Source organism: Gavialis gangeticus, unplaced genomic scaffold (assembly GCF_001723915.1).
Source record: "Gavialis gangeticus isolate Ggan-Ray unplaced genomic scaffold, GavGan_comp1, whole genome shotgun sequence".
NCBI classification, from domain to species: domain Eukaryota; kingdom Metazoa; phylum Chordata; order Crocodylia; family Gavialidae; genus Gavialis; species Gavialis gangeticus.
Window position 1 is genome coordinate 563,825 of NW_017728990.1, and position 25,786 is coordinate 589,610.

General features: G+C 49.0%; 1 protein-coding gene across 2 annotated transcripts in view; it reads left to right on the forward strand.

The window, feature by feature from the left end:
* Positions 1–3,412: 3,412 nt before the first annotated feature.
* The window catches only part of ZDHHC5 (zinc finger DHHC-type containing 5), a 29,846-nt gene continuing 7,472 nt past the window's right edge, over positions 3,413–25,786 (forward strand). Inside the window, exons 1-11 of one of the 2 annotated variants that reach the window (XM_019514642.1) lie at positions 3,413–4,595; positions 4,713–4,864; positions 20,025–20,146; positions 20,653–20,810; positions 21,250–21,422; positions 21,634–21,736; positions 21,828–21,919; positions 22,366–22,498; positions 22,906–23,029; positions 25,000–25,112; positions 25,587–25,786. In XM_019514642.1, coding sequence (XP_019370187.1) covers positions 4,761–4,864; positions 20,025–20,146; positions 20,653–20,810; positions 21,250–21,422; positions 21,634–21,736; positions 21,828–21,919; positions 22,366–22,498; positions 22,906–23,029; positions 25,000–25,112; positions 25,587–25,786 — 1,322 coding nt within the window. In that variant the 5' untranslated portion in view covers positions 3,413–4,595; positions 4,713–4,760. Of the gene's footprint in view, positions 4,865–20,024; positions 20,147–20,652; positions 20,811–21,249; positions 21,423–21,633; positions 21,737–21,827; positions 21,920–22,365; positions 22,499–22,905; positions 23,030–24,999; positions 25,113–25,586 lie in introns of both variants that reach the window. The other variant, XM_019514651.1, reaches the window with a different exon arrangement.

Consider the following 25,786-nt stretch of genomic DNA (forward strand, 5'->3'; position numbering starts at 1 on the left):
TTGGCAGGGTAAGATTAGACTGGGTTTTTCAGGTGAGGGAAAGGAGCTTCACTGAAAATGGAGGATATAAAAGAGCAGGATGGATGGTGGTGGCAGACTTTGGAGTGGCCTGGGACAAGGTGACATAAATGAGATGATCAAAGGCTTGGACAGAGCAGATGGCAAGGAAAGGGTGGATCCCAAGCAGGAAGAAAGAGGGTAGAGACCAAGATGGCAATGTGGGTGAGTCTGACGTACAAGGGCAGTCATGGATTGCCACTAAGGATGAAAGAGAGAGGCAGCAGAGCAGACCAGGGAAAGAATATTAGGAGCTGAAGAGCCAGAAGAGACAAGAAAGTAGGTGCAAAAACGGGAGGCTGTTCAGGATCCTCCCAAGGTAGTGGTGAATCCCTGAGAGCAAAGAATAGAGCTGTGGCAGCCACCAGCAGAGAGGGAGAGGGGAGTACGAGGAGCCACCAGGACAAACACTGAAAATGTCTCAGCAGTGTGGGAGATTCAGGAAATCCTGAGGCAGGGAAAATGGAGTCATCAGTGGAGAAAGGCCCTGGTCTTGGAGAGGAAGGAAAGGTGGCTATAGACCTTAGTGGGGGTGATTTGGCAGAGTGCAAAGAGTGAGATTAGGCTTGAGGCGTAAGATCTAGGGGACAAGAGCAGAGAGCGCTGAATGTTCAGTTATTAAGAGTGCCAGGCAGGGCACAGGTAGCTGGATATAAAGGAACCGGATGGCTAAAGATAAAGGGGAGAGAAAGGGGCAGGTTAATCAGCTGCTGGTAGACCAGTTGACAGGAGGGTGTTGGAACAAGAAATTACGTGTGTCAGTGTAGTCATTATAGAGTTAGCTTAGATCAGTGGGGTTTCAGGGGATGGGTTTATGGACTCTTCAGCTTTGCATCTCCATTTGATGCCATCTGATACTGCTATCAATTACCAGGAAGGTCACTCAAAGATAGGTTGTTAAATGAGCTGCCGTCTGACAACTGAATGTTATAGGAGCCCACCAAACTCCTCCAAACTGTATCGTAGGACCCTGGCCATGCTCTAACCTTTTCAGCTTTCCTTAGACCTGAGAGTAGTGTCTTGGTGACTGGAAGAATTCCAGCTCTCTGATGGTCAAATGGTCCAGCTGTCTAATAACAGTCAAATCTGAGGAGCTTGCAGGCTACATTTCTCCTTGCCTTGTCTGTCTGTATTTGGATCAGCCTGGGCCCTGGCCAGTCCTTGAGCATGCCATGTCACCTGGTACAGGAGGTAGAGTACTCAGCTTGAAACCCAGTGTGCACAGTTAAGTTTGGGTTTAAGAGCAATATGGGTAGAGTCAGTTGAGGCTTGAGTTGCTATACAATCCTGTACAAATTGTCTGGGTGGGAAGCCAAAGGATTTTGCTGAATGCAGGTTGAAGCCTGGGTGGCCTTGGGATATATCTGTCTTGATAAAGCAGAACACTGACGCAAGGGCTCGAGGGTGAAGACTGCTCTGAGGATCTTGAAAATGGGAACTCCTCCAGTTGGACAGAATGCCATCCTTGCTTATGCAAGTTTCAGAGATACAGCCTTATTTCTGTGGAATGGCTTTTCAGACGAATGGGCTATTCATCACAGAAAAGTGCATTAGCTGACTGCTTTTACAGACCCAGTGGCATAGCTACCAAGATTGCCATTGATGTTGGTAAACTTTAGAGTTAATGCACTTCTGAGATGATTCAGTTCAGCCTAAAATCACTGTCTCTTACACTTTCTCCTGCAGTAAGTGCAACATCTGTTCTTAGTGCTGTCTGCTGTAATGCAGTTGCAGTGGTTAACTTTGTAAATAACTTTTCTGTAGATATGACCTGAAGAAGAATGAACCATATTTGAAATCTTGTCTAAGTCTATCCTAACCATGCAGTTGATACAGTAAAAAGTGTCACCCTTGGAAATCCTTTCCTGTACATTCTTTTCTGTATTTTAGGATTTCTCTAAGTTGTGGGGAAATTGCTTGCCTCTCCTGCAGCTTAGAACTTCCCTTGGGAAGCATGTGAGTGAAATTGAGGAGCTGCTTCTGCTCAAAAAGTGCTTAAGAGCAGCAAAGAAAATGACTGATTTGTCAGTTTCATGCCTGGTGCTTGGGAGAGGGCGGAACAGCAGGGGAGTGAAACTAGAGGTGTCTGGTAGCAGCCTGAAAAGTAGCTGCCCTGCACAAATCCCTTTTTGGTTAAGTGTCTGTTCAACAGTGTAGGCCAAAAATATAATTTTTAAAACCTTCAGTTTAGATTTGGCTTCAGCCAAACCTTCCCTTCACTGGTAGAGTTTTTGTCAGCCCTGGTAGCCAATATCTTGACTTCCTGCTTATTATAATTACCTGTAAAAATGAAGTGCATCTTTAATGTTGTACTGCACTTCTCTTCCTATCTCCTGAAAAGTTGGTCTGATGCTTTTAATCAGCACTGAAATTCACCTAAGGACAGTGTGTGTGAGAAGCAAAAGATGGTGAAATTAGAATAGTAAAATAACTCTGTTCTTTGATACATAATGCAATGGGGGCTTCATGATAAAACACTGAGGCAGTGGAGTGGAGAACATACTACAAATAAAGTTGGAACTGAGCAGAGTTACTATAACAACAATAATCAATGAAACATAATCTGTACCCAGGTTGTTTCTGCACTCTGGTGGCCTCACCGGCTCTTGGGTTCTTGTGCAGGTTGCTATGTCCTGATTTTGTTTTCAGAGAGATGTTTGGTTTTTCTGTTTACATCACGTAAATCTGATATACCTATTTAAGGTAAATCATAAGTCATACCACCTTCACATAAACTAAGCAGACTAACAAGGACTATCCCCCTTAGCAGTATCTCCAGAAAAGTCATTTTCCTGCAGTTGTAATAACTTTTTATGAAGAGATGTGAACATAGGGGAAGAAGCCAGAGGCTCCTGAATTCTAATCTCAATTCTGGTGCTGACTTTCTCTGATTTTTATGAAAATTGAGTAACCTGCATATGCCTCTGTTTTATTCACAATAAACTGGGGACTGCTCTTACCTGAGAGTGGTGAATTAGCAAATGTTATAAAAGATATGGGAGGTGAAAAGGAATACAAAAGGCCCAAAGGTAAGTAGTTATTAGGGAATGAGAACCTTCTTCACAATGATGATGTTATCCCAGTTTGGAAATGTTGAAGTTGAGGCTCAAGGACATTTGGGTGTTCTGCCCAAAGCTACACAACACCTCTGTCAGAGCTGGGCTTAGAATTCAACATCTGTTGACCCCTCTTCTCCAACCCTGTTCTAAAATCACAACTAGACCACATTTCCCTCTTGAAAATAACATGTATACAAAACCTTTAAGATAAAAGGTGCATTATTTTTCTTAAGTGTTTTAAATAGCCACTTTCTCTCATCTCTTAATTCAATTTTTTTTTGTGTTTTCTAGGTGAAACTGTGAAGCTCCAGATGTCAATTTTTAATTATTTTATCTAGATTTGTTTTTGTTTGTTTTAACAATATGGATTAATGAGGAACTATTTTATTTTTGGGGGGGAGAGGAAGAAATGGATCGACTTGGAAGAGACTGAGACCCTTGGGCCATGGGTGAAAAAGGTCTGGTCAGCATTGTTTTAATCATCAGTTGCCTTTTGGAGTTTTAAGAGTTCTCTGAAATCTCTCCTTTCAAGTCTGCCCTCCTTCACCCCACTTAGGCACTTTCTAGAGACAGTTGCTACAGAAGGGATTGGAAATTCAAGCTTATTCCTAAAGCCAAGAGGAAACAAGACCTACCGGAGTGTTTTGGGTGTCAAGCACGAGGGAACGAATAGGAGGAGGACAAAAAAACACACAAGCCAATGGACCTTGGCCTCCAATCCCCCTTATAAAGAAAAGGATTTACAGCTCAACCTCACACCAGCTGTTGCCTGGCTTTACCCGTCAGGAGAGGAAATAAATAAAATTAAACAACCACCGCTAGATAGACAGTTCCAGATCCTGGTGAAATTGGGAAGAATGTTTCTGCGACTGTCTTTGTATTAAAGTGCAGGAGGAAGCAAAGTGGTGTTAGGAAGACTGGCAGAAGCAGAATCTCCTTCCAGAGAGTGGTGACCAGAAGGGACCACTGGACTTCAGGAGCAGCTTAGAAAGGAAAAACACAAGAGACTTCCTTGGTGTTCTGGTGCGGATTTTTCTCAGAGGAATCCAAGACAGGCTGGATACCTTCACAAGGGCATAAAAGACTCACCCAGCTCAGCTTTCTTCCATGTGCCACAGAGTTCTGTATGTTTCAGTTGCCACCTTCCCTAGCCTTTGTTTTACTCTTGCCTCCAGGGTGAAACCAGTCCTCACTACCAGCTGCTCAGCGAACTACTTCTTGCACTATAGTGGCCTGGCTCAGGACAGATGTGGGCAGCCAAGGACATCTCTGTCTCAATAGTGTTTTAAATTGGAGTTTACCCCCCAACCTTTAAAAAAACAAAATCTCCTCTATCCCCCCAAACTCTTGCGGGGGCACAGTGTATTTTTTTAGCTGTTGTCTTGGATCTCTACCTTCTGGAGTTTCTGTGGCTCTTTCTGGATGGTCTTGTGTCTTCTGCTCCATTGAGAACTCTCTAAGTGTATTTCAGGAAGTTGGGTAACTGCTTGCCCCCTCTTCCCCTAACTTTTCCCTCCCACCTTCCCTGTGAGCCCCCCTTCTCCCTTCCCTTCTGAAGATCCCTTCCCCCCCTTTTCATATCCATTCTGATTCCAGTTGGGCCTGGGCTATGCTGCAGGGCAGATTCTCCACCAGAGCTCCAACATGCCAGCAGCATCTGGAAAGAGGTTTAAACCCAGCAAATACGTCCCAGTCTCTGCTGCTGCCATCTTCCTAGTGGGAGCCACCACCCTCTTCTTTGCCTTCACGTGAGTCTCATATGAAATGAAAGCAGTATCTTTGCCGGGGGGGGGAAATGGGAGGGAGAAAAACTGACACGTCAACAAAGTGGCCCAGGGTTACATGGCTAGGAAGAGGTGGAATCTGGGTAGGATGGAGGGTGGGATGTCATGTCTTAGTACAAGAGATAATATTTTGCCAGGTACCTGCTGAGGAAAGTTGTGGTTTTCTGGAATATGAATTCTGGACTCCAGGTCTCAGTCACATCAGAGTGTCTCTAAAATCTGTTGCCACCTCCCTGTGACCCAGCACCTCAGTATCCATATCCCTTTTGTTTGGTTTTCCCAGTCATTGTGAAGGCAAGACAAAGAAAATGGAGCACACTGAGCCCTGGCAAGGTGCCTTGCATTCCTTCGTCCCCCATTCTTTGCAGGTCTGGTGTCCTCCTGTCTTTGAAGAGTCAAGTTTTTCTTAGGATGGTATCTTTCATAGGACCAGCTGGCCTTGGGATAAAGTTAGATCTGATGAAGAATGTTTATCATTCAAAAAAAACCTTGTCCAATTTTGTCTCAGCTATACAGTTGGTTCAATAAAAGATATCATCCTAAGAAATCCTTGCGTCTTGCACAATTTCTGGACCATTATGGCTACAGCATCACTCTTATACTCCTGTCTTTGGATATTTGGAGTAACTCACAAATCTTGCTGGCCATTCTGCCTCAGACCATTGTCCTATGTGAGCAGTAGCTACATGGGACTTCTGTATGGGGTGAATGGTGCGGGATAATCAGAGCCCCAAGAAGCTTGTTAGATCATGGAAAGGTAATGGAGTCAGCATATCATACTTAAAGAATTACAGTCTTGACTTGCTAAGGGAAGGTCCAGACAGGAACAGCCTTTGATCACTGCACTGTCCTTCCCTGTTTGACTCGTTCCCACTGCAGTTAATCTCACTCTTGCCCTTGGCTGGTATGAAGGGTTCAGTGTCCCTAGAGAGAGACCAATTTACCCGTTGTTTGAGGAATAGCCATGCCTAAAGCCGGGCCACCAAGGCTAATGTCAGATACTCTTGCTTTGCACTGGCAGGCCTAGGTTGTGGGTATATGTTGGCATGTAATTGTGCTGGTTCATATAAGGGAAACTAGGTCATAATTATGCCACATGGTAATGTTTCTTTGGGACTATGCCCCCTCCCCCCACTCGGTCTTAGTTCAGAGAGGCCATGGACTATGTCTGGATTCAATTTGTCAAGGGTAAAAACCTCATTAAGCTAAGAGCTGAACAATCTAGATCTGACAGCAGGCAGGCAGAAGTAGGATCCCCAGGCAGCTGGAAAGGATGAGTGTTGTGTGAGCTGTTGCTATGCCTGTTTCATCTCCCATTTTTGGAAGTAGGTCTTGATTCAGAGGTGTGTGTGTGGCCTGAGCTGGTTATACCTGGTGCTATGCTGAGTAGTTTGCCTGCACTTTAGCATCTTGACTTGTTGTATCTCACATGATGCATATAGGATGCGGCCTTGGCTGTACTGACTGTTGGGGCTCCAAACCACAGTGAATGAGACAGACAGCTTCTGTAACCCTGCTCAGTAAAACAGCAAGATGCATGTGACTTCTGAGCAGTTCAAGCTCAGGGGGGCAGGAGGGAAAAGCGTGTGTGTGTGTGGTGATTAATATGTGCTGCAGATGCTTATGGCTAAAGTGGTAAGATGTTATCTCTTTGCTGAAGCCCTTCTTTTGGTTAAGCCACCTTTGGTTTTTCCTTTCAGTGTCTGAAGGGAATCCAGGAGTATTGGAACTCTTATTGCAGTATTAGAAATGCCAATTACTGCGGTGAAATGAAATCTTCCTTATTTTGGGGCTTGGTTCTACTAGTGAGCAAGAGGAAAGGTGCTCACCTGCCCATGTTTTTCAGCAGAGGGTTACTTAGTTCTGGAGCTGCTACTGGGTGGCCAGCAGGCCCCATCTGCTTTTAATCTTGCTGAGACTTGAGAATTTCTCCTTCTTTCCTTTGAAATTGGGGTTGGGGGTTGGGTAGCTGAAAGTTTCAGGCATGGAGCAAAGATTAATCTGCTGCTTGGGATAGCTGGGCTCAGAAACATCAAATATAGACTAGCCAAGGCTGGCAGAAGGGAGATCTTTTTGGTGTCTGCCCAGCTTCAGTTCCTCTGCTCTTCCTTGCCTGGAAGGGAGGCTTCACTTTTTTTCTTCCTACCAGGGATGTCTCCTCTCTCCTCAACTGCTGGCTGCTCTTGTGTTGAGCATCTGCTAAGCATAACAAATAGGGTGCAGCAGACTCCTTGCAGCTGGGGATGGAGGAGCAACTAAGAAACATGTTTAGAAAGTGATTTGCTGTTGCTGAGTGCAAGAGTTTTTCCTAGATGGGTTTTATTGCTTGAACCAAGTGTTGGACTGGAGGAGCCATGAATATTGACTGATGTTAAGGGTAATAGGAGGGGGTTAGTGCTGTAGGCAGCATCTTAGCATGGTAAAATGGCAAGTGGTAGTGGGGAAGTGGAGAGAGTAGGGCAGGACATTGCTTCCTTTCCTGGTCCTTTTCATCAGAAAAAACTGTCAAGCTGAAAGAGCAGTTGACAGGAGGTGCTCTCTAGCACATGCAAAAGAGGCAGGAGTTGGGGAGTTTTGAGAGATGACCTGCTTAGATTGGCAGGGGAACTGCTTATTCAGTTGTTCCCTACTATGACTGGTTGCCTTCTGAATCCCCAACACCAGGGCACTGAGCACCTGCTTATCAGAGAGACTTCAGTATCAATTTCGCCCAAGGCAGTGATTACAGAGTGTCAATGCTCTGCTTTTTGGGGCTAGATGATCTCCTCTTGTGGGCTAATTGATTGGTTCTGGCCTTGTGGTGTAGCAGTATGTGCAGAAAAATTGGTGTTTGCAGCCACAATTTGCCCTTCAGTCCCTGACTGGCATCTCCACATGCTCCTGGGGAATAGCAACTCCCCACTCCCTGCAACCATTGTTAATGGGATGGTAGAAGCTGACCCAAGAAAATTCACTTCTGCTATTGGTCCTGAGCCTGTCCGGACACTTGTGATCAATTGCATCAGCAGGAAGAGCTCTTCTGCTGCCCTCTTTCTCCCCTCTCACTTCCTCCTTCTCCCCCACCCAGGCTTCTTATCGGAGAGATATACACTAGAAAGCCTTAGTGTGTGATCAGACCAACACCTGCAATGATGAGCAGGTTTACGGAGAGTGGAAATGCTTGGGCAGACCCAGTTAATTGTAGGTCAGCTGAAGTTGTTTAATTTTATGTTGTAAAGGACGTTAAAACAGAAGGTTCCATGTGGTGATAAGGGTGTAATTTACAGGACAGGTGGGGCAGTTGCACAAGACCAGCCTCTCCGGTTGCTTTTGCTTTTTCAGTCTTTCTGAATTCAAGTCCCTCAAGCATGTCTTTCATGAATTCTTGGGGTCAAATAAATGCAGCGCCCCCCTAAAGTGCAAGTGCTGTGTTTGTTTTGGGAATGGCAGCCCTTGTGCAGAGCAGGGGGTGAGAGAGTTTACTCCCTCGGCACCTGGACACCCATCCCCTCAGAGCTATAATCCAGGGCCCTCCAGCCCTCATCACCCTTGTGATGGCCACATTGAGCACAGGGCATAGGAGGTAGACTGGTGTTTGCATTTACTTATGTGTTGATCAGGGATCCTTCTCCATTGCATCTTTCCAGCATGTTGTCCTGCTGCCTGTTGGGCCATCCTGATTTTGGGCTGAAAAATCCCATTTTAATTTAAGGACCGGATTAGAAGAAGCCACATGATCCTTCAACTAATCAGTGCAAATTCTTCCTGTGTTGGGGGAGAGGCTGAGCAAGCAGTATTGGCTTGAGTGAAAATAAAGGGAGAAACAGAGCTTATTCTACCCTGCCCCCCACAGCTCAGTTGTATTGAAAGGAGGAACAACGTGAAAACTGCATCTCCTGGATGCTCCCTAGCAGTTAAGGGCCTTATGGGTCATTTTGCCCATTTCTATGTTCCTTTTCTTTGCACCCCCATAATCCTGCACTTAAAACAGGTTGGTCCTATTCTCCAGAGCTTGTTTCAGTCCTGTTTTCAGTGTCCTTCGATTCTGAAGATAATTTGGACTTCTACTGAACCTCACCTTTCACAGATATTGTCTTGACAAAATGTAGTTTGGTGCCTTTGTATATTCATGACAACTCATTCATCCTTACTGGCCACTCCAGAATCCTGAGGTAGTTACAGCTCAGTATGTTTGTTGCTCCCTTCCCCAGCCAAGCTGCCATCTCATTTGTTTTGGTCTTGGCAATTAAACATCCATTAATTGCCAGCCCTTATTTACCTCCATCCTTGTCTTTTGGGGCATCTTGCAGAGAGAGAAGCACCATCCATGGGTTCCATGCCAGAGTTTCCTATCTACTGGGTAGTTCTTGTAGTTTCAAAGCAGATTGCAATTCTTGTCTGGAGAGGCGGGGTTTGGTTATCTCAGGAAATACAAACATGATAATCATTGGCACTGAGGGTCAGAATTTCCTTTGAGTCATGGGCATGGTTATTCGTATGTGAGTTTCCTTGGGGCACCACCCCCATTTCTCTCAGATTAGCATTAGTGGAAACTCACCTACTTTCAGTACTTTGGTCCTTATTTGAAATGAACTTGGGCTAGCTGTCACTGTTTTTCATGTTACCTGTCCTTATGCTGAACCTGTCACTGCAGTACATGATTGTCTTGCATGTTTGCTAAAGTGAGAGCATGTTTCTGTGTCTTGGCTTGGCTTTCATAGAATCATAGAAAAGTAGGGCTGGAAGGGACCTCCAGAAGTCATCTAGTTCAGTGGTTTTCAAACTTTGTTCCTCAGAACCCTGGTGTTGTATGAGGTTATCAGGGGTTCTGCAAAAAGATTGGGGTAATAGAGTGGGCCAGGAGGCAGTGTGTTGCCATTGTCAGGTCAGGTTTCCTGGCTTTACAGATAGTGGTAGGGGCTCCATGGCAGAAGTGATATGAAGGGGTTCTGTGACTTCAGGAAGTTTGAAAAAAACTGAACTGGTTCAACCCCTATCCAAACCATCCCATACAATTCCTTGACCCTGTGTATGGTATTAGTCTGACTCAGAGTGGAGGGAAAAGATCTTCTAGCCAGGAAACCTCTGGGTTTTAGTCCTAGCAGGAACCTTCGCACACCCAGTCAAAATCCTCAGTGTTGGCTGCAGCCAACCCCCAGTGCTGCTGAGGAAAGTGAACACCACCCCCCTCCTGCCACCCCTCTGGGATGTGTGCAGCAACAGGAGTGGGGAAAAATTTCTTCCTGGCCCCATGCAGCACCAGCCAAGCCCAGAAGCATAGGAAACACTCATAGTAAAGCATAGGCATGGCTACTCTTATATTTTCACTTATCCACCCTCTTCTCAAACATCTCCAACAATGATGGAAATTCCATAGCTTCCCTAGACAGTCTGTTCCACTGACCTACTGGTCTACCAGTGAAGAAGTTTTTCTTGGTATCTGATCTAAACTTACTTTGCTGCAGCTTCAAGCCATTGATCTGCATCCTGTTCTTTGCAGCTAGATGAGACAAGGCATTCTCCTTGCCTTTCAATTATTTGCTGTTTTGTCACCTTTTATGTGCCTTTTCCATAAGCTGAACATGCCTGTATCCTTTAACCTCTCCTCATATGGCTTGCCTTTCAAGCCCTTTATCATTGTCTGTCCTCTCTAACTTTTCTCCATGTCCTTCTTCAAATGTAGAGACCACAACTGTACACAAAACTCTTTGCTTTGCTTTTGCTGGGGCTTTGGTGAGGGAGATTTGGGTGCAGTTATTCTGGGTGGGGTGGATTGTGGCAGGGTTATGTGTTTTGTTGTGGAGGTGCTGAGGCTTGTGATGGCTCTGACTTCTCCTGTAAGTTTCTCAGTCTAGGCCATTTACTGAGATCTCTGTCTCCTACAGTCACATGAATATCACAGACCATTAGTACTGATGTTTTTTTCCTTTGTCACTGTCAGCTGAGAGGACCATCAAAATCTCACTTCCCTCTCATCGTAGATTTTCTCACCTGTCAGGGGAGAAATGGGGAACTTGCTCTGCAGTAGTGAAAAAAGCAGGGAATGTTGAGGAGGGTCAGAGTACTATAGTTTGCTTGTAACTTGGTTTTGGGTGAGGGGAAAGAAGTATCAGGACTTTTAGTGGGCCAGTTTCAGCTTGCCAGACCAGAGGCTGAAATCCTAGAAATGATGGGAAGTTTTCTTTGGCTACGTGTTGTTGAAGGAACTGGACAGAAACTGGAAAGGCAGCAATCCCCTCCCCATCAGGGTTGCTGGTGTTAACGCATTCACCTGGCTGAACATCTCTATTTGGTATGTAGTGAAAGGTCAAAGTTCGGCCCCAGAGGCAGAAAGCAAGAGTTGTTTCTTGCAGGGGAAAGTGAAATGGCTACTAGCAGGTAAAGAAGAGCAGAAGGGTTGTGGGACGTGGTGTTGAACCTGTATCCCGCTCTGTAGGGGGAAGGAGTAGCATGCTACATCAAAGACCACAGCTTCCCCAACGTGAGTAGGAAAGAAACCTTCTATGCCTCCGCACCCACGGTGTGACTCAGCGCAGCAGGCTAAGACTGTTTCCAAGAGCTCTGTAGCATACAGTGAGAAACGTGTCTCAACAGGTCCTCTGGAAATGAACTGCTTTTGGAACTATATTTAGACATTGAATCTAGAGGGGTTCCCTGGGTTTCATCTGGCCTGAAGACCCCCTTTTGTATGGTTCAAAGGAAGCAAAAGAGCTTGGAAATATTCCACAGTAGGTGTTCTGTGTCTTACCATGAAGTGTGGGGAAACAGCCTTGTGGTATCTGGTTGCAACAATGAAAGCAGGAATGCGCTCTCCTTCCTAATGTCAGATAAAAACGTTCTGCCAACACTTGGCCTTTGTTGTGGCAGCTGCCAGTGGTACCCACCTACGGCTTTCTTGCCTCCTGTGCCATGATGCCAACACTCCAGCCACTGGTGCCTGTGAAGAGTTTTACTTGGGAGGCTGGGGCATAGAGCTTAGCATTATTTCTTCAATATGCAAAATTTGGTAAGCTTGGAGGATGTTAGTGTGACATCTACACATCAGAGTGCACTGATGCTAAACTGCATCCCTCAGCTTTTCAGAAGAATGGCTACCAGGCATTAGGGCACTTAAAAGTGATCATGAGAGTCCTGGTGCTAGCATGCTGGTCATTTTACTGTAAGAAAGCTGGGGGTGCATGTTCTGGTGCTAGTACCCATGCCCCAGGGCCCTGCTTTCACCTGGCAGCTGAGGACTAAATACTGCCAACACTAGTGCACTGTTGTTGTCAGTGTGCTGGGGGTGGAGCAGCTCTTGCTGGGCTTGAAAGCCGAGAGGTCACTGCGCTTGGGAATGCCAGCCCAGAAACTAGCATCTCAATGCGTGGATCCTCTTTGTCTCTGGGAGAGGCTTTTCGCTTTGTGGAATCTGCATTTGTCTGAGCCCTGGCTCAGCTGCCCAGTTCTTCCTCTAAAATCTCAGGCTGGAAGGGCTTTGAATCCCTGGCCTGTCATTTAGAGGATAAAGTTCACTCTGTGCAGAATGGTCTTTGGCAGCTTTCCTGCCCACTTGTGAGTGTCTAACTGGGCCTGATAAGGGTGGAACTTACAGAACAAGTGAGGCAGTTGCACAAGACCAGCTTCTCTAGTCACTTTTGCTTTTTCAGTCTTTCTGAACTCACGTCCCTCAAGCATGTCCTTCATGAATTCTTGGGGTGGAATAAATGCAGCGCCCCCCTAAAGCCCATGTGCTGTGTTTGTTTTGGGAATGGCAGCCCTTGTGCAGAGCAGGGGGTGAGAATGAGTTTACTCCCTCGGCACCTGGACACCCATCCTGTCAGAGCTAAAATCCAGGGCTGTCCATCTGGCAGCCCACAAGGCACATGCATCCCACAAGGGGTTAACATGCGATCCCACCACTTCCCATGTTGCTCTGGCTGCAGCAGCAACTGGGGTCTCGGGACTCCTTCCTCCCCTGGTTTCTGCTGCATACCCCAGCTTCAGGTGGTGGGACAGCATGGCACAGCACAGTCCATGGTTTCCAAGGGGCTGGTAGCCCGGAGTGCCCATTAAGCACAGTGCCACAGGGAAGCCTATAGGGAGCTGAAGGAGAGGTAAAAGAGTGCCCATGCATGGTGCAGCGCGGTTGTAGAGACAGAAGTGCTTTCAGGGTATGTGGCCCCCACTGGTACAGCCTCTGGGGCATGTGGCCCCCCAGCTGCTTTGAAGTTGGACAGCCATGCTGTAACCACTCCTGATGAACTGGGTATACAATCAGGCATAGAAACCAGCCGCTTTTGCTGGTTCTAACAGTTCTTTCTTGTCTGAGTAATCTGAGATAGAAACCCATTCTTTCTTTTGCTTGCAGTGGGAGTTCCCATGTTCTTTGAGGCCTTGAGTCTGCCATTCATTCCCCTTCCCAGTTCAGGAACAGTCAGCCTCCCAGCAGGAAAAGTTGTTGCTTGTTCCCATGGATTTGGCCTGGATGGGAGTGATGGCATGAACTACACCTAGTGGGAAGCAGTGTTCTTTTTTACCACTTGCAGGCATCTTTCTTACCTGTTCTCTTTCTCTAGGCAACTCTAAGGGGTCTTTCCTAACTCAGCAAACTCTACCACTTCTTGATGAGCTTCTTTTTTGGTTTAAGGTCACTAGTTGGCACTTCTCTTTCAAGCAAGGTGATCAGGACCCAGGGACTAAGGTTGAATGGGTCTTTCTGGTTCTTTCCCTTTATGACAAATTGCTCAGGATTTTTACTTTCATGAAGGGAAGAGATTCTTGCTCTCGATTTCTGGAATTGCCTCCCCTTTGATGAATCCCATCCTCGTCTATGTGACTCCCACATCTTCGTATCCTCTCCACTTGATTTCCTTTCCTCTCTCTCTTCAGTTTGGCCTGCCAGGTGATTATTCACCCCCTTACCTTCTGCACTAGCACCTTTGTCCTCTCCTGGTTCAATAGAAGCACTAGGGATTTGGGAAGAACTTCAGTAATATATCTCACTTAGCTGGAGAAGCAGGGCTTCCAGGTCAGTCATGTTTGGTTATATGTTGTCTCCCCATCTACTGGTGTGAAAATCCTGTTCTGTAGGGCCTGTTCCTGCTCACCAGTGTTTGCATCCTAGCATTGCTGTAGAAGGAGGGTGGAGAGCTGACTTCGGTGAATGAGGGCTGTTGTGCAGACAGATCTCAGGCACAGGACTAGACTTCCTGAAGCCATCCATTGCCTCTTCCAGATCTACCTGAACAAAACTGTTAGGGAAGAGAAAGTCCTAACTCTTCAGCTGCCAGGAGCTGAGTGGATCTGACATTTTGGTTTTGCCAAGAGCAGGAGAAAGCACAGAGCTAAGTGGTTGCCACACCTACTGACCTTGAAAACCTGATTTTTACTGCTGAGCGAGTATAGCTACTGTTGGATTCTTGCCCAACTGCCTATCTCCAGCTGTACCACCCAATGCACCATGAGGGCTTTCACAGTTTCATGGTGCTACAATAATCCTGAAACTAGCAAACTGATGACTGCCTGAAATGTGGCAGTTTGCAGCATGTGATGGAGCGGGGCCTTCTTCCCTGGTTCCTTAGTGCTGGACAATGGAGATGCCCTCTCCTCCAGAAAACGCTGGAGAGATTTTCTTCCTGTTTTCATTTTGGCAAATGGATAAGCATCTTCTCCTAGCTGTACAGCTCTCCAACAGCAGTTTTGAAAGTGCCCTGCTTCTCTCCCTTCTGGGCTTACAGCTCCGAAGTAGACCTTGAGTAGCTGGAAATGGAGAAACCAAGTTTCCTGTTCACTGCTGTGGGTTTGATGCTATGGAACCGCCTTCACCTTCAGTCATGCTCGGGTCAGCAGTCTTGTGGCAGCATATCTGAGTTCATGTCCTGAGCTGCTCTAGCCAACAGAGAAAGGCTAGGGGATCTTGGACAGATTACTGGTCCAGCGCAAGAAGAGTTAAGCCCTGCCCGAGTATTAAGAATATTGAGAAGGGGGGGATCTCCTGTAGCTTTTTTATAAGACTCACTGTGGGGTAATGAGGCAGGTTTGGTATTTTTGTCACTTCATGTTACACCTTCCCCCTAAGGAGACTTCTGTGTATTGAACACATTCAGCAAGGAGGCTTTCAGTTGAACAAACTGAGCGCTTATTCCACAATGACTTTCAACAGTTGCAGATGCTTTGGGGACCACATGGCTCAGTTGCCCAATGGAATTCCCCCTTGCCATTACCTATTCCTTGCTTGCTTAGACCCTGCCTCAAGCTGTCACACATACTCCTACAGTCTCTATAGTGGCTGCCTGTGAAGTGGTAGCAGTGGTCTTTAAAACCCTACAAAGGAGAGTGTCCCTTGGGTTCTTTACTGAAGCTTGGTGTGCTAACTTCTGAGGATTTGGGCCTCTGCAGCGGAGCTTTGTCAGTGTGCTTGACTGGTCAGCAGGCCTGGTGCTGGACAGCCCTTGCCTTAATGGGCTGCTCAGCTAAACCAAACAGATGATTCTGCCCCAGATACAATCTCAGGACTGGGTGGGGAACAGTTTAATGTACCAGGTACGTTGAAGGTCCCATTTTAACAACACATTATTAGATGGGTTAACGCAAGAATGTTTCAGAGGAGTGTGGCCAGATAATACAAAGAGAGTTGACTGTGTGAGGGGCAGCTTGGGGTTTGGGGAGGGAGACAATTTGGCCAAGTTGCTGTGGTCAGGGCTGAGGTTCTGGTATTAGTATAGCTCAAATCTGGGCAGGTTCAGGGTAGCTTAGACTGTAAACTGTCTGGAGCAAGAATTGCCTACTACTGTGTATGTGGTGTGCCTGCCACACCAAAGCTGCCTGCTTGGCTGGCCGGTGGGCGCTGCTGTATCAAACATTATTGATAAGTGATGGCAATGGAGGCTGCCTGGGAGGTTGGAGCAGCCAGAGATAAGATAAGTCTGATGCTGAAAGTCAAGGTCAGAGAAAATCTGCTTCAGGCAGGAGTTGTGAAGCCTCAGCTTCTTTCAGTGGCCTTTGGGTGCCAGAGTCCTAGTGATGGGCTGTTCTTGGCTTCCTTTGCTTGTTGACTAGGAAGGGACCTTGTTTATTTACCAGAAGAGGTGTTTGTTGGCCCCTTTAGGACCCGGCAGGCACTAGTGAATTTAACCTTGTGGCCCCCTGCACAATAGGGATAGGGAAACCCCAGAAGGGAAATGTCTTGGCCAGGACCCCATCCCAGTTGGTCTGTGGCAGACTAGGGTGGACTTGGGATGCTCAATCCTAGTCCTGCCCATGCTTTGCTGTGGTACCTGCCACCATTTTAGCTCAGCTTTGGGGATCTCAGGCCACAGTGTTGAAGTAGGCCTGCAGCTGGTGATTTGCATAGGCAAAGAGCTGGGAGGATCGTCTGCTTGCTTAGTGAATGAGTCACCCAACAGTATGAAAGCGAGAGCTTGGCAGCTGGGTATTTGGGAGGGGCGCTATCCTGGATGCAGGTTCATTCCTATGAGGAGAGCGAGGAGAATGAAGTGATTTAATTATCAGCCCAGGACATGAGCTGGCCTGCTCCAATGCTACCGCCGCCTCTGGCTGGGCGAGACTTGCAGCACCTGCCTGCCTGCTCACGTTCTGGCCACCTCTCCCTGCTCTGGACCTGCCTTTCCTTCCCTCCCTTCCTTTTTATGCTCTCTTTCTAGAAGCTGCGTGCCAGGACAGGTGTATACAGGGGCTCCTCCCTACTGTTCCCTAAGCGAGAACAGATTATTTACCTCCCTGTTGCTTGCCACATGTGGTCCCTGTTTTTGCCATTCACCTAAGAGCCATGCTCCATCTGGCAGTTCCTTCAGTCCTGCCAGGTGCTCCAGCAGCAGAGCGAAGCCCTCTACACATAGGTACAGCATTGGCTGTAGTAAGGCTGGGCTTCCCCAAAAGCCAAAGAGTAATAGGGACACTTTGGCTAGGGCCTCTTCAGCCCCTAGCCCCTTTCTTGTTTGCAGGAAGAAGTTAAGTGCTGGTGGCTTTTGGAAGTGAGAGTCAGTCCAGTAAGGCCTTGGACAGAGGCATTCTGCACCAGCCGTGACTGCTTTGCCACTATACCAGCACCTCGGATCACCCTCTCCCTTGCAGCCCTTCTTGCTGCCTTTTCCTCCTGGCCTCATAAGACAACTGCTTATTTTCCTGTAGCCCACTCCTGACTTTTTCCCCTTCCCCCATCCACCTCTGGTTTTGGTAGCAGGCTTGAAGCTGGGAGCCATAGTCCAAATAATGTGCATCTGCTTTCCCCTCCCTTGGACTCCTGTTGAGCTGAAAGAGGGAGGCTGGGTTAAACTGGGTTTTTCTTTGCTAGCAGGGGTTTGGGATGCTGAGCTCCAGTCCAGTCTGGCTTGTGCCTCTGTGCTGCTCCCCCAAGCTCTGAGGCTGCTCTGGATTACTCCATTCACACCACATGTCATACTGTTCAGCCGGCTGCACATGCTTCTCCCCAGTTCTGTGCTCTCACTGCTTAAATCCCTCTGTGTTTATCCCATGCTGCTCCTACTTGCGAGGAGAAGGGACAGATGCTGTCCTAGATCCACAGGATTAAGCGCCGAGCTGCAAAGCAGATTAGGGTATTACACTGGCGCCTTCAAGGGGGAAGCCCACTGTCTCTGGAGCCCAGACTCTTCCAGGGGAGGGGCTGGAGGGACAGTGATTACCTCTGCAACCTGTGCCATTCCTGGCACCTCTGCTGCTTGGAGCCTCCTGGGTACTTGGATGGCCAGCCAGGATTGTGTGTGGGGAGGTCTCTGTACAGCATTTGGGACCCCTGGCAGCCCTCTCTGCTGCGCAGCCCATCTTTACCTTCCTTCCATCTTTACTGTGCCAGGGGTGGAGAGTGAGCTGCAGGATCCATTTAAGGCAGGGTGCTCAATCTCTAGTTTGAGAGTCAAATGAGGCTCACGGAGCCTTGGCACCTGGCCTGCAGGGCTCCATGTAGGTCAGGAAATTTGGCGGCAGAGGAGCAGTGGCAGTTAATACTGCTACCCCTCCTAGCTGCCAAATTCCCAAGACCCGTGTGGCTGGACTGGGGCCAGGTCATGCCCCTTCCCTGCTCCCCTCACTGGAGCTAGGCCAAGCCCCCTTCCTCAGCACAGCTGTGTCAGGGCCAGGCTACCCCCTACCCCTCCTGCACAGCTGGATTGAGTCCTGCCATGTGTACCCTGGGCACTAAATCAGGACCACCAGCCAGATCCAGTCCACATACAGACCGGGCACTGCCCATTTGGCCTGCCAAACAAAAAGGTTGAGCTCAATCTGATTTGAGGGATTTCTTCTGTGCTGTTATCTACAATCCTGTTCTGCATTTCTTCAGTCCTGGGCCTCCCCTGTAGTTTTGCTACTGCATCTGCAGGACCTTTGTTTTCCCAGGTCAGTTGCAAGTCCTACCCTGTAGTGCTGCTTTCCTGCAGAGCTGTCTTTGTCTTGAAAAAACTCTGGTGTGGGCTAGGCTAATTCAGGCAGGTCCTGCATCTTGGAGGCAATTAGCCAAGAGTGTAATTGCCTTACCATTAGGTTCTTGCACACCTCTGCTGAAGCAGGCTTTGCAGTAGTGTGGTCCGTAATCCTCAGTGCCACTTGAGGGTCCTAAGATCCAGCATCCTCAGATGAGCTGCGTCTTCACAAGTATGAGGCATGAGTGTCACTGCCTTGTCCAGAACAAGGACTTGCCAGACTCCTGCTCTGACTCCATCCCTGTAATCAAAGGCTATTTTATTTCCCAGGGGACACCTGTGCCCCCTTGCGGAGCAATGGGCAGCGATGTGCTTAAAGCATCACATTCCCTGAGTAGATTCCATTGCACCAGTCTAAACGGCTACCCTGGCTTGTGGGCAAGGGGCTGGCTTTTCTTCCTGGTGTGTAGAGAAGGCCCTTGTTCCCTGTAATGTACTCTCCTGGTGTGTTTTGTCAGAGCCACATCTCTTGCTTGCAGGCTTCACTTGTGTGTATAGCTGCTGGTCCAACTGGCTTATCCCGTTTCCCTGCCTGGCCATTGCCTCTACCTGGGGGAGTTGGGTTTATTCTGCTCTAGAGGTGTCTGAGATGTAGCACAGTGGAAGGGCAGGGCCAAGCTGTCGTTACCAGCAGGATGGTGCCATCCTTTCACTGACCTTGCCCTCTACCATGGCTGGCTTGGAGGAGGTTTTCCTCTGCCGTGGGACTCAGGGTTGGGGAGGTAGATTATTCTTAGCTCTCAAATTTCAGTGGATTTTCCAGGCTGGGCAGATGAGCCCAGCACAGTGCTCCTCACATGTACCCACTACCAGTTGTCTTCCTTAGCTGTTCTCCCAGTCACCCTTGTAGAGTAGTTCACAGTGTGGAAGACTCATGCTGCATTTCAAAGCAGCTCCTCGGGGTTGCAGGGGAAGTGTATGGGAGCAGAAGCAAGAGCAGGCAGTCAGGGAGCAGGGGTAAGATTCTGATTTATGCACCTTAGGAGCCTTCTGCATCCTGGAATGAATAGCAGTCCTAGCAAGTACTGATTCTGCTTCAGAAGCCTGGTGCCATCTCTGTCTGAGTGGGTCCAGCTAGCAGTGTGTATCAACATCCCTGTTTGTTAGAGGAACCTATGATGCCTCTGACCTTGGCAGTGTAATCTTCAAGTATGCTCTTTGCCAGGTTTCACTATTGAAAAAAAGGGGGTGGAGGGAGCAGCCTTTGTTGGGAGAGGAAGGGTTAATGTTGTGTATAGTGAATTCCCTAGCTCCCATGCTATGTGGCTTCTGAGTCCCCCTGGCAATGTGAGAATACCCTGCGCTGACATCTGGCAGCAGTGACAGTGGGAAATACGACCCACTTGCCAGGGGCTGGAACGCTGCATCATACAGCAGGGACAGCTTGTCCAGCACGTCCACACCCTCCTTTTTATTTCTACTCTTGCTGCTGGACACGGTTCTGGAGAAAGAAACAGCAGGTGGGCAAAGGGGATTTGCCTTTGGCCAGAATGTAGAGGGCAGGCTGCTCTGACCCAAGCCTTTCCCTGCTCTGCACTCAAACAGGGCTGCTGGAAGTCCCTCCTTAAATCAGCCAGTTCCCTTACCAGGAGGATGCCTTTAAAACCAGACTGGGAAGGGGCATGGGCTGAAGCGCAGGATGGCAATGAAGGCAGTGGGGTGAGCAGAGGAGGTTTTGCACTGTCCCATTGGTGTGTCTGTGTGTGCAGGTGCCCAGGGCTCAGTCTGTACATCTCCCCAATCATCCCCATCTACAATGCCATCGTCTTCCTCTTTGTGCTGGCCAACTTCAGCATGGCCACCTTCATGGACCCAGGCATCTTCCCACGAGGTGAGAACTGCTGCCTCCCACGGACTGGCTAAGGGGAAACAAATTTTCTTCTCTCTGGTGGGACCAGGGGCCAATTTCTCAACCGTTCATCTTTAGGGTACAAGCTGATTGCAGCAGGGCTCAAGGGTCCCATTCCCTTGCCAATATGATGTTGCATTGGGTGTGAGACCTTTTGGGGGCTTTACCTGCTTGTGGCAGGTGCAGTTTTGGCCATTGCCAGAGCAGGCATTCTGGATGTTATCCCATAACCAGAGTAGTTATAAATCTTCTGGTCCCTGACATCACCAGGGCAAGGTGTGTGCCCTAGGAGAGCCTGTTTGCAATATTTGGGCTTGGTAGATCAGAACACCGACCGAGCTGTGGCATTGGAACAGCACCTGGGTAGTTCCTAAGTTGGGCTTTTTGGAAACTCCCCAAGTCCTGGGGGGGAGGGAACAGATGAGCTTCCTCTGGAACTCACCAACCTATCTGACTTGTTCCTGTGCTGATGGCTTGCCCTTCCTCAGCTGAGGAAGATGAGGACAAAGAGGATGACTTCCGAGCCCCACTCTACAAGACAGTGGAGATCAAGGGCATCCAGGTGCGCATGAAATGGTGTGCAACGTGTCGCTTCTACCGGCCTCCACGCTGCTCCCACTGCAGTGTCTGTGACAACTGTGTGGAGGTAAGAGATCATCAGCAGGGAACGATAGACATCATGGTGGTTTGAACAGATTTTTCACTGCCTCTCCCTCCCTCCCTCCACCTCCCCTTACACCCCAAGCTTTTGGAGTGCCAGAAGGTGGAGGAATTCTGTGCTTCTGTGCTGCATTTGCCCTGCAGCACAGGTAGGGTGTGCACCTTGCACTCTGCCTCATGAGTCATGGGGCAAGACCCCCTAAAAGATAAAGGAATTTTGACTTCTGCTTTTGTTGTGGGGAGGTCTTCACTGATCACTCCGGGGGTTTGGGGAGCTCAAACAGGAGTGGAGGAGTGGGTTTGTGTACTTCTGTCTCCAGGACAGTGGGGTGCCATGGTATGGCAGGTCTGTGCTGGAGTTTGGATAGAGCCCATAGCCCCTGTGCAACTTGAAGCTTCTTTCTGTGTTTGTCTTTGGCCAACAGGAGTTTGACCATCACTGCCCCTGGGTGAACAACTGCATTGGGCGGCGCAATTATCGCTATTTCTTCCTCTTTCTGTTGTCACTCACCACACACATCATGGGTGTGTTTGGCTTTGGCCTTCTCTACGTCCTCTACCAGGTGGAAGAGCTCTCTGGAGTGCGTATGGCTGTCACGTATCCTCCATGTGGATGAACCCACTTAGAAGGCAGCTGCCTCCAGCTTCTTGGGCTGCTGGAATGGGTCTTTTTTCCCAGGGGCACTAGAGTGCCAGATGGTGGGAATTCAGACTAAGCAAGGGAGAGCATCAGTGTTGGGAAACAGGAGCATGGAGGGTATGTACTTTACAGCAACACAGTAGTTGTTTCCTTGACTTTCTGCTGGCAGCATGGCTGTGATGTGTGTGGCTGGCTTGTTCTTCATTCCTGTGGCTGGCCTTACAGGGTTCCATGTGGTGTTGGTGGCAAGGGGCCGCACCACCAATGAACAGGTATGTGTACAGTTAGAGGCAAGAGTAGCATCCCCTCAACAGCTCTTTCTGTGTTTGTCCTGGGTCTCCCTGACAGATTGTGTCCTTGCAGGTTACAGGTAAATTCCGGGGAGGAGTGAACCCTTTCACTAATGGTTGCTGTAAAAATGTCAGTCGTGTCCTCTGCAGCTCACCAGCTCCCAGGTACGTTGGCCCTTCCCTTTGCAGGGAGATAGATCTTTGCTTGCCCTTGGTCTTGCTCTGGGAATGCCAGGCCATTTGAAGATGTGTGGTCTCCTGCGTGATGGCTGCCTCTCCTGGGCCAGGCTGTGATGTGCTGCTTTTAACTCCAAACCTGCCCCCAGCCCTGTTGCTCATCACCCTACATGGATTCCAGACATCTGCCTGCTTTTGTGTGAAGCTTGGATGTCCCCTGTACAGTAACCTGGTGAATCAGGGGAGAGGAGGAGGGGAACAACATATTACATAGCACATACTGCTAACTGCATCCCCCTCGCCTGCTGTTGTGGCAGTGTAGCTCTGTCCATAATGTCACAGGTTGGGAGCAGTTGATGTTCCAGAGACACTGCCTCAGTTCAGCTACTAAGAATGTTCAATCTAGCACTCATTTCTCCCCTGGGCTTTGCCAGATACCTTGGGCGACCAAAGGCAGAGCCGACAGTGCTGGTGAAACCACCCTTCCTCCGACCTGAGTTGTCAGATGGACAGATTGCTGTCAAGATAATGGACAATGGTATCCAGACTGAACTGAAGAGAACGAAGGTGAGAGGGGTAGGGATACCACCCTGATGGGGCCTCCTTTATACCAAGGGGTACAAACCTGCCATGTGAGTAAGAGCCAAGTGAGCCTGATCCCCTTCTTTCCTTCTGTGTCGTTTCACTCTATATCTGATCTCCTTCAGTGACTGAAGTTATGTCCCTCTCATGCAGCAGCTGCTGCTACATGAAGCTCCCACCTTCCATCTCTCTCTGTCCCCCTGCCCTGAGTAGTTTAAAGAGTCTCTTCCCTTCCAGCCCAGAATCTGACACATGCAGCCTGCCAGCACTTGGCACGTAGCACCTGGGTAGCTCCATTGCTACCAGCCTAACTTCTGTGCCCAAGGGTGGGTGCATCAGGGACTTTGCATTTTCCCCCCTTCTGATTGCTCCTCTGCACTTTGTCTCTGCAGTCCAAAGGAAGCCTCGAGGTGACAGAGAGCCAGTCTGCAGATGCTGAGCCACCACCCCCGCCCAAGCCAGACCTTGGCCGCTACACGGTCCTGAGGACACACTTAACCCTGGCCACCAATGAGGGTAAGGAAGGCATGCCAAGGGAAGGAGTTCTTGAGCAGCTGCAGGAAGGGGAGCCACGCTACAAGCCAGGGGTCAGGAGCACCAGTAGAGCTGCGTGCACAGAGTCAGGGGCTGCAGGGCAGGACTGATGTGCATTGGCAGAGCTTTGCATAGGGGATGGTTGGGGCAGCTCGGTTTGCACCACGTTGCTGGTTTACAGGACTTGGCAATGGGGTTAATGTCACTTCCAGGGTAGCCTCCAGCTCCTGTGAAGTGCATGGGGTGACAGACAAAGCAGAGCTGGTGTTTGCAGTGGGGAGGTTGTTCCCATGGCACCTAGGTCTCTGGAAAGGCTTATGCTGCTTCCTTCATGAGTGGCAAGTAGGGAGATGTAAGTATTCCTTTTGCCACAGGGCACCATAGCAACCTTGTTCCAATGTCAGTAGGAACAGGGGTGCTAGTGCTGAGGTCTCCTGAGTGGGCTTGGTGTCCCAACCCTAAGGCAATGTATAGAGAATAAGCTAGAACCCATTACCAGGAATACAGAGTCTCCTAGGCTCTATGTAGCTGACTGGCTCACTGTTCCTGCCCCAAGGAGGTTCCTAGTTGAATGGAACCAAGAGTGGGTCTGCAGTGGAGCATCACAAGGTTCCAAGGTCTGGGCCAGACTGGGGAAAGCAAAGGGCAGCCCTGGGGAAAGAAAAAGGTGCGAGTAGACTGCTGGATGAGGAGAAGTCCTTCCAGGTTTATTGGAAAGAGAAGGAGCAGTTTGAGAAGAGACTTTGAAGGGGATCCAGTGAGTTTCACGTAGTGTTGGAACCTGGGAGGCAAAAACGTTTTTGCCTTCTTCTGTAGCAGGGGTATGGCCTCTTCCTTGAATCTCTCAAGCTTATTTTAGTAACCCTTACTGCAGCAGGACATTGGTTGCCATTCTCCCCCTGCTTTACCTGTGGCAGGTTAGGGTGCTTGTGGTTGTGTGAACATGTTGCCTGTAGCTTTAGTAATAGGCTAGACAGGGAATCTGAATGGGATGGTTTGGATAGGGGTGATCCTACCTCAGGCAGGGGTTTGGACTAGATCAGCGGTTTTCGACCTTTTTTATACCAGGACCCATTTGTAAACATTGGCCAGTCCCGACCCAGTAAATAGTTTAAGTAACAAGGGGAAACCTGCAGTTTTCCACGTTTTTCTCCTTTACAGGAGAAAATCTGTGATTTTTTTTTTTCCACATTTTTCCATAATTGTTCATGACCCTTTCATATATTCTTGTGACCCACTTTTGGGTCGTGACCCATGGATTGAGAAATGCTGGACTAGATGACCTCTGGAGGTCCCTTCCAGTCCTACTTTTCTGTGATTCTCTGATGAGGTTTGGATTCTATGCAGAAGCTGCTGAAGTTCCTCTTTGTAGCATCAGGGGCAGCTGTTGGGAAAAGGCTGCCCAAACACATAGTATTCTCCTCTCCACAAGTCCCCTGCCTGTTAGGAAGTGATCCCTGGAACTGTACACTCCGAATGGGCACAGGTCTTGCATCAGGTAGGGATACAGGGCAGGACTGTTCTTCCCCGATGGCATACGAGGCATATGCCATCAGGCATGAGTTGCCTTAAGCAGCAGGGTCCCCTATATGTTGCATGGCCCAGTGCATGGCTGTCCTGCCAGGCAGCACCTTTCTCTTCCCCATGCCAGGACCCCTAGAGCACTTAGCGCTGGGCAGGCTGTACATGGGCAGGAAACTGCTGGACTTGAGAGGTCTTGCTGTTGCTAAATGTCCTTCCTGCTCCATTTCATCCATTCCCAGTGATCCCCATGCACCATCCCAATCAAGCCCTCCCCTTCCTCAGTGTCTATACTCACCCCAGGCTCAGAGCTGGTTCTCACAGATCATCAAGTTGAATTCCTTCCTCTGTATGGCCTTGGGAGAAACACCATGGTGAGTCTGTGTGTGAGTGTCTCCTCCCTTTTTGTTCTCCCCCTTTCCACCCCCCAGACAGCAGCTTGATAGGCAAGGACAGCCCTCCAACTCCAACCATGTACAAGTACCGACCTGGCTACAGCAGCAGCAGCACCTCAGCCGCCTTGCCCCATTCCACCAGCGCCAAGGTAATGCTGCCTGTAGAGGCAGGCTTGGGGGTGAGGTTTGCACTCTTTTCAGATGTGTGGGGTCGGGGAGTCAGTGGAAGGGTATTGTACTGTGAATTTGTCCTGGAGTGTGGTGGTTGTCCTGCCCAACACCACCAATGGTCATTGCCACTGGGAGGGCAGTGGTTGGTCTGAGAATGGTGGGCTTTTGTCTCCCACTGTGATCTACCTCATATTGGTCAGGTGAGGCTGTGACAGGTCAGGGCTCTTCAAAATGGGGAATGTTACCCCAGGATTCTGATGCTGGCCTTGCAGAGTAGGACAAGGGTGGGAAGTGGGACCCCCTGGAAGGGGAGACACTTTGCTGAGCTCACTGGACCTGTCTTGGGGTGCACAGGACCAGCCCCACAGGATGGTGGGAGGTGTATGACAACCTAGGAAGACTCCCCACTTGGTGCGGGGGGCTTGCTGAGTGGTTGCCTGCCTTCCTTCCAGCTGAGCCGAGGGGACAGCCTGAAAGAGCCCACATCCATAGCTGAGAGCAGCCGGAACCCTAGTTATCGGTCGGAGCCAAGCCTTGAGCCCGAGAGCTTCCGTTCGCCCACCTTTGGCAAGAGCTTCCACTTTGACCCACTGTCGAGCGGCTCTCGCTCCTCCAGCCTCAAGTCGGCCCAGGGCACGGGTTTCGAGATGGG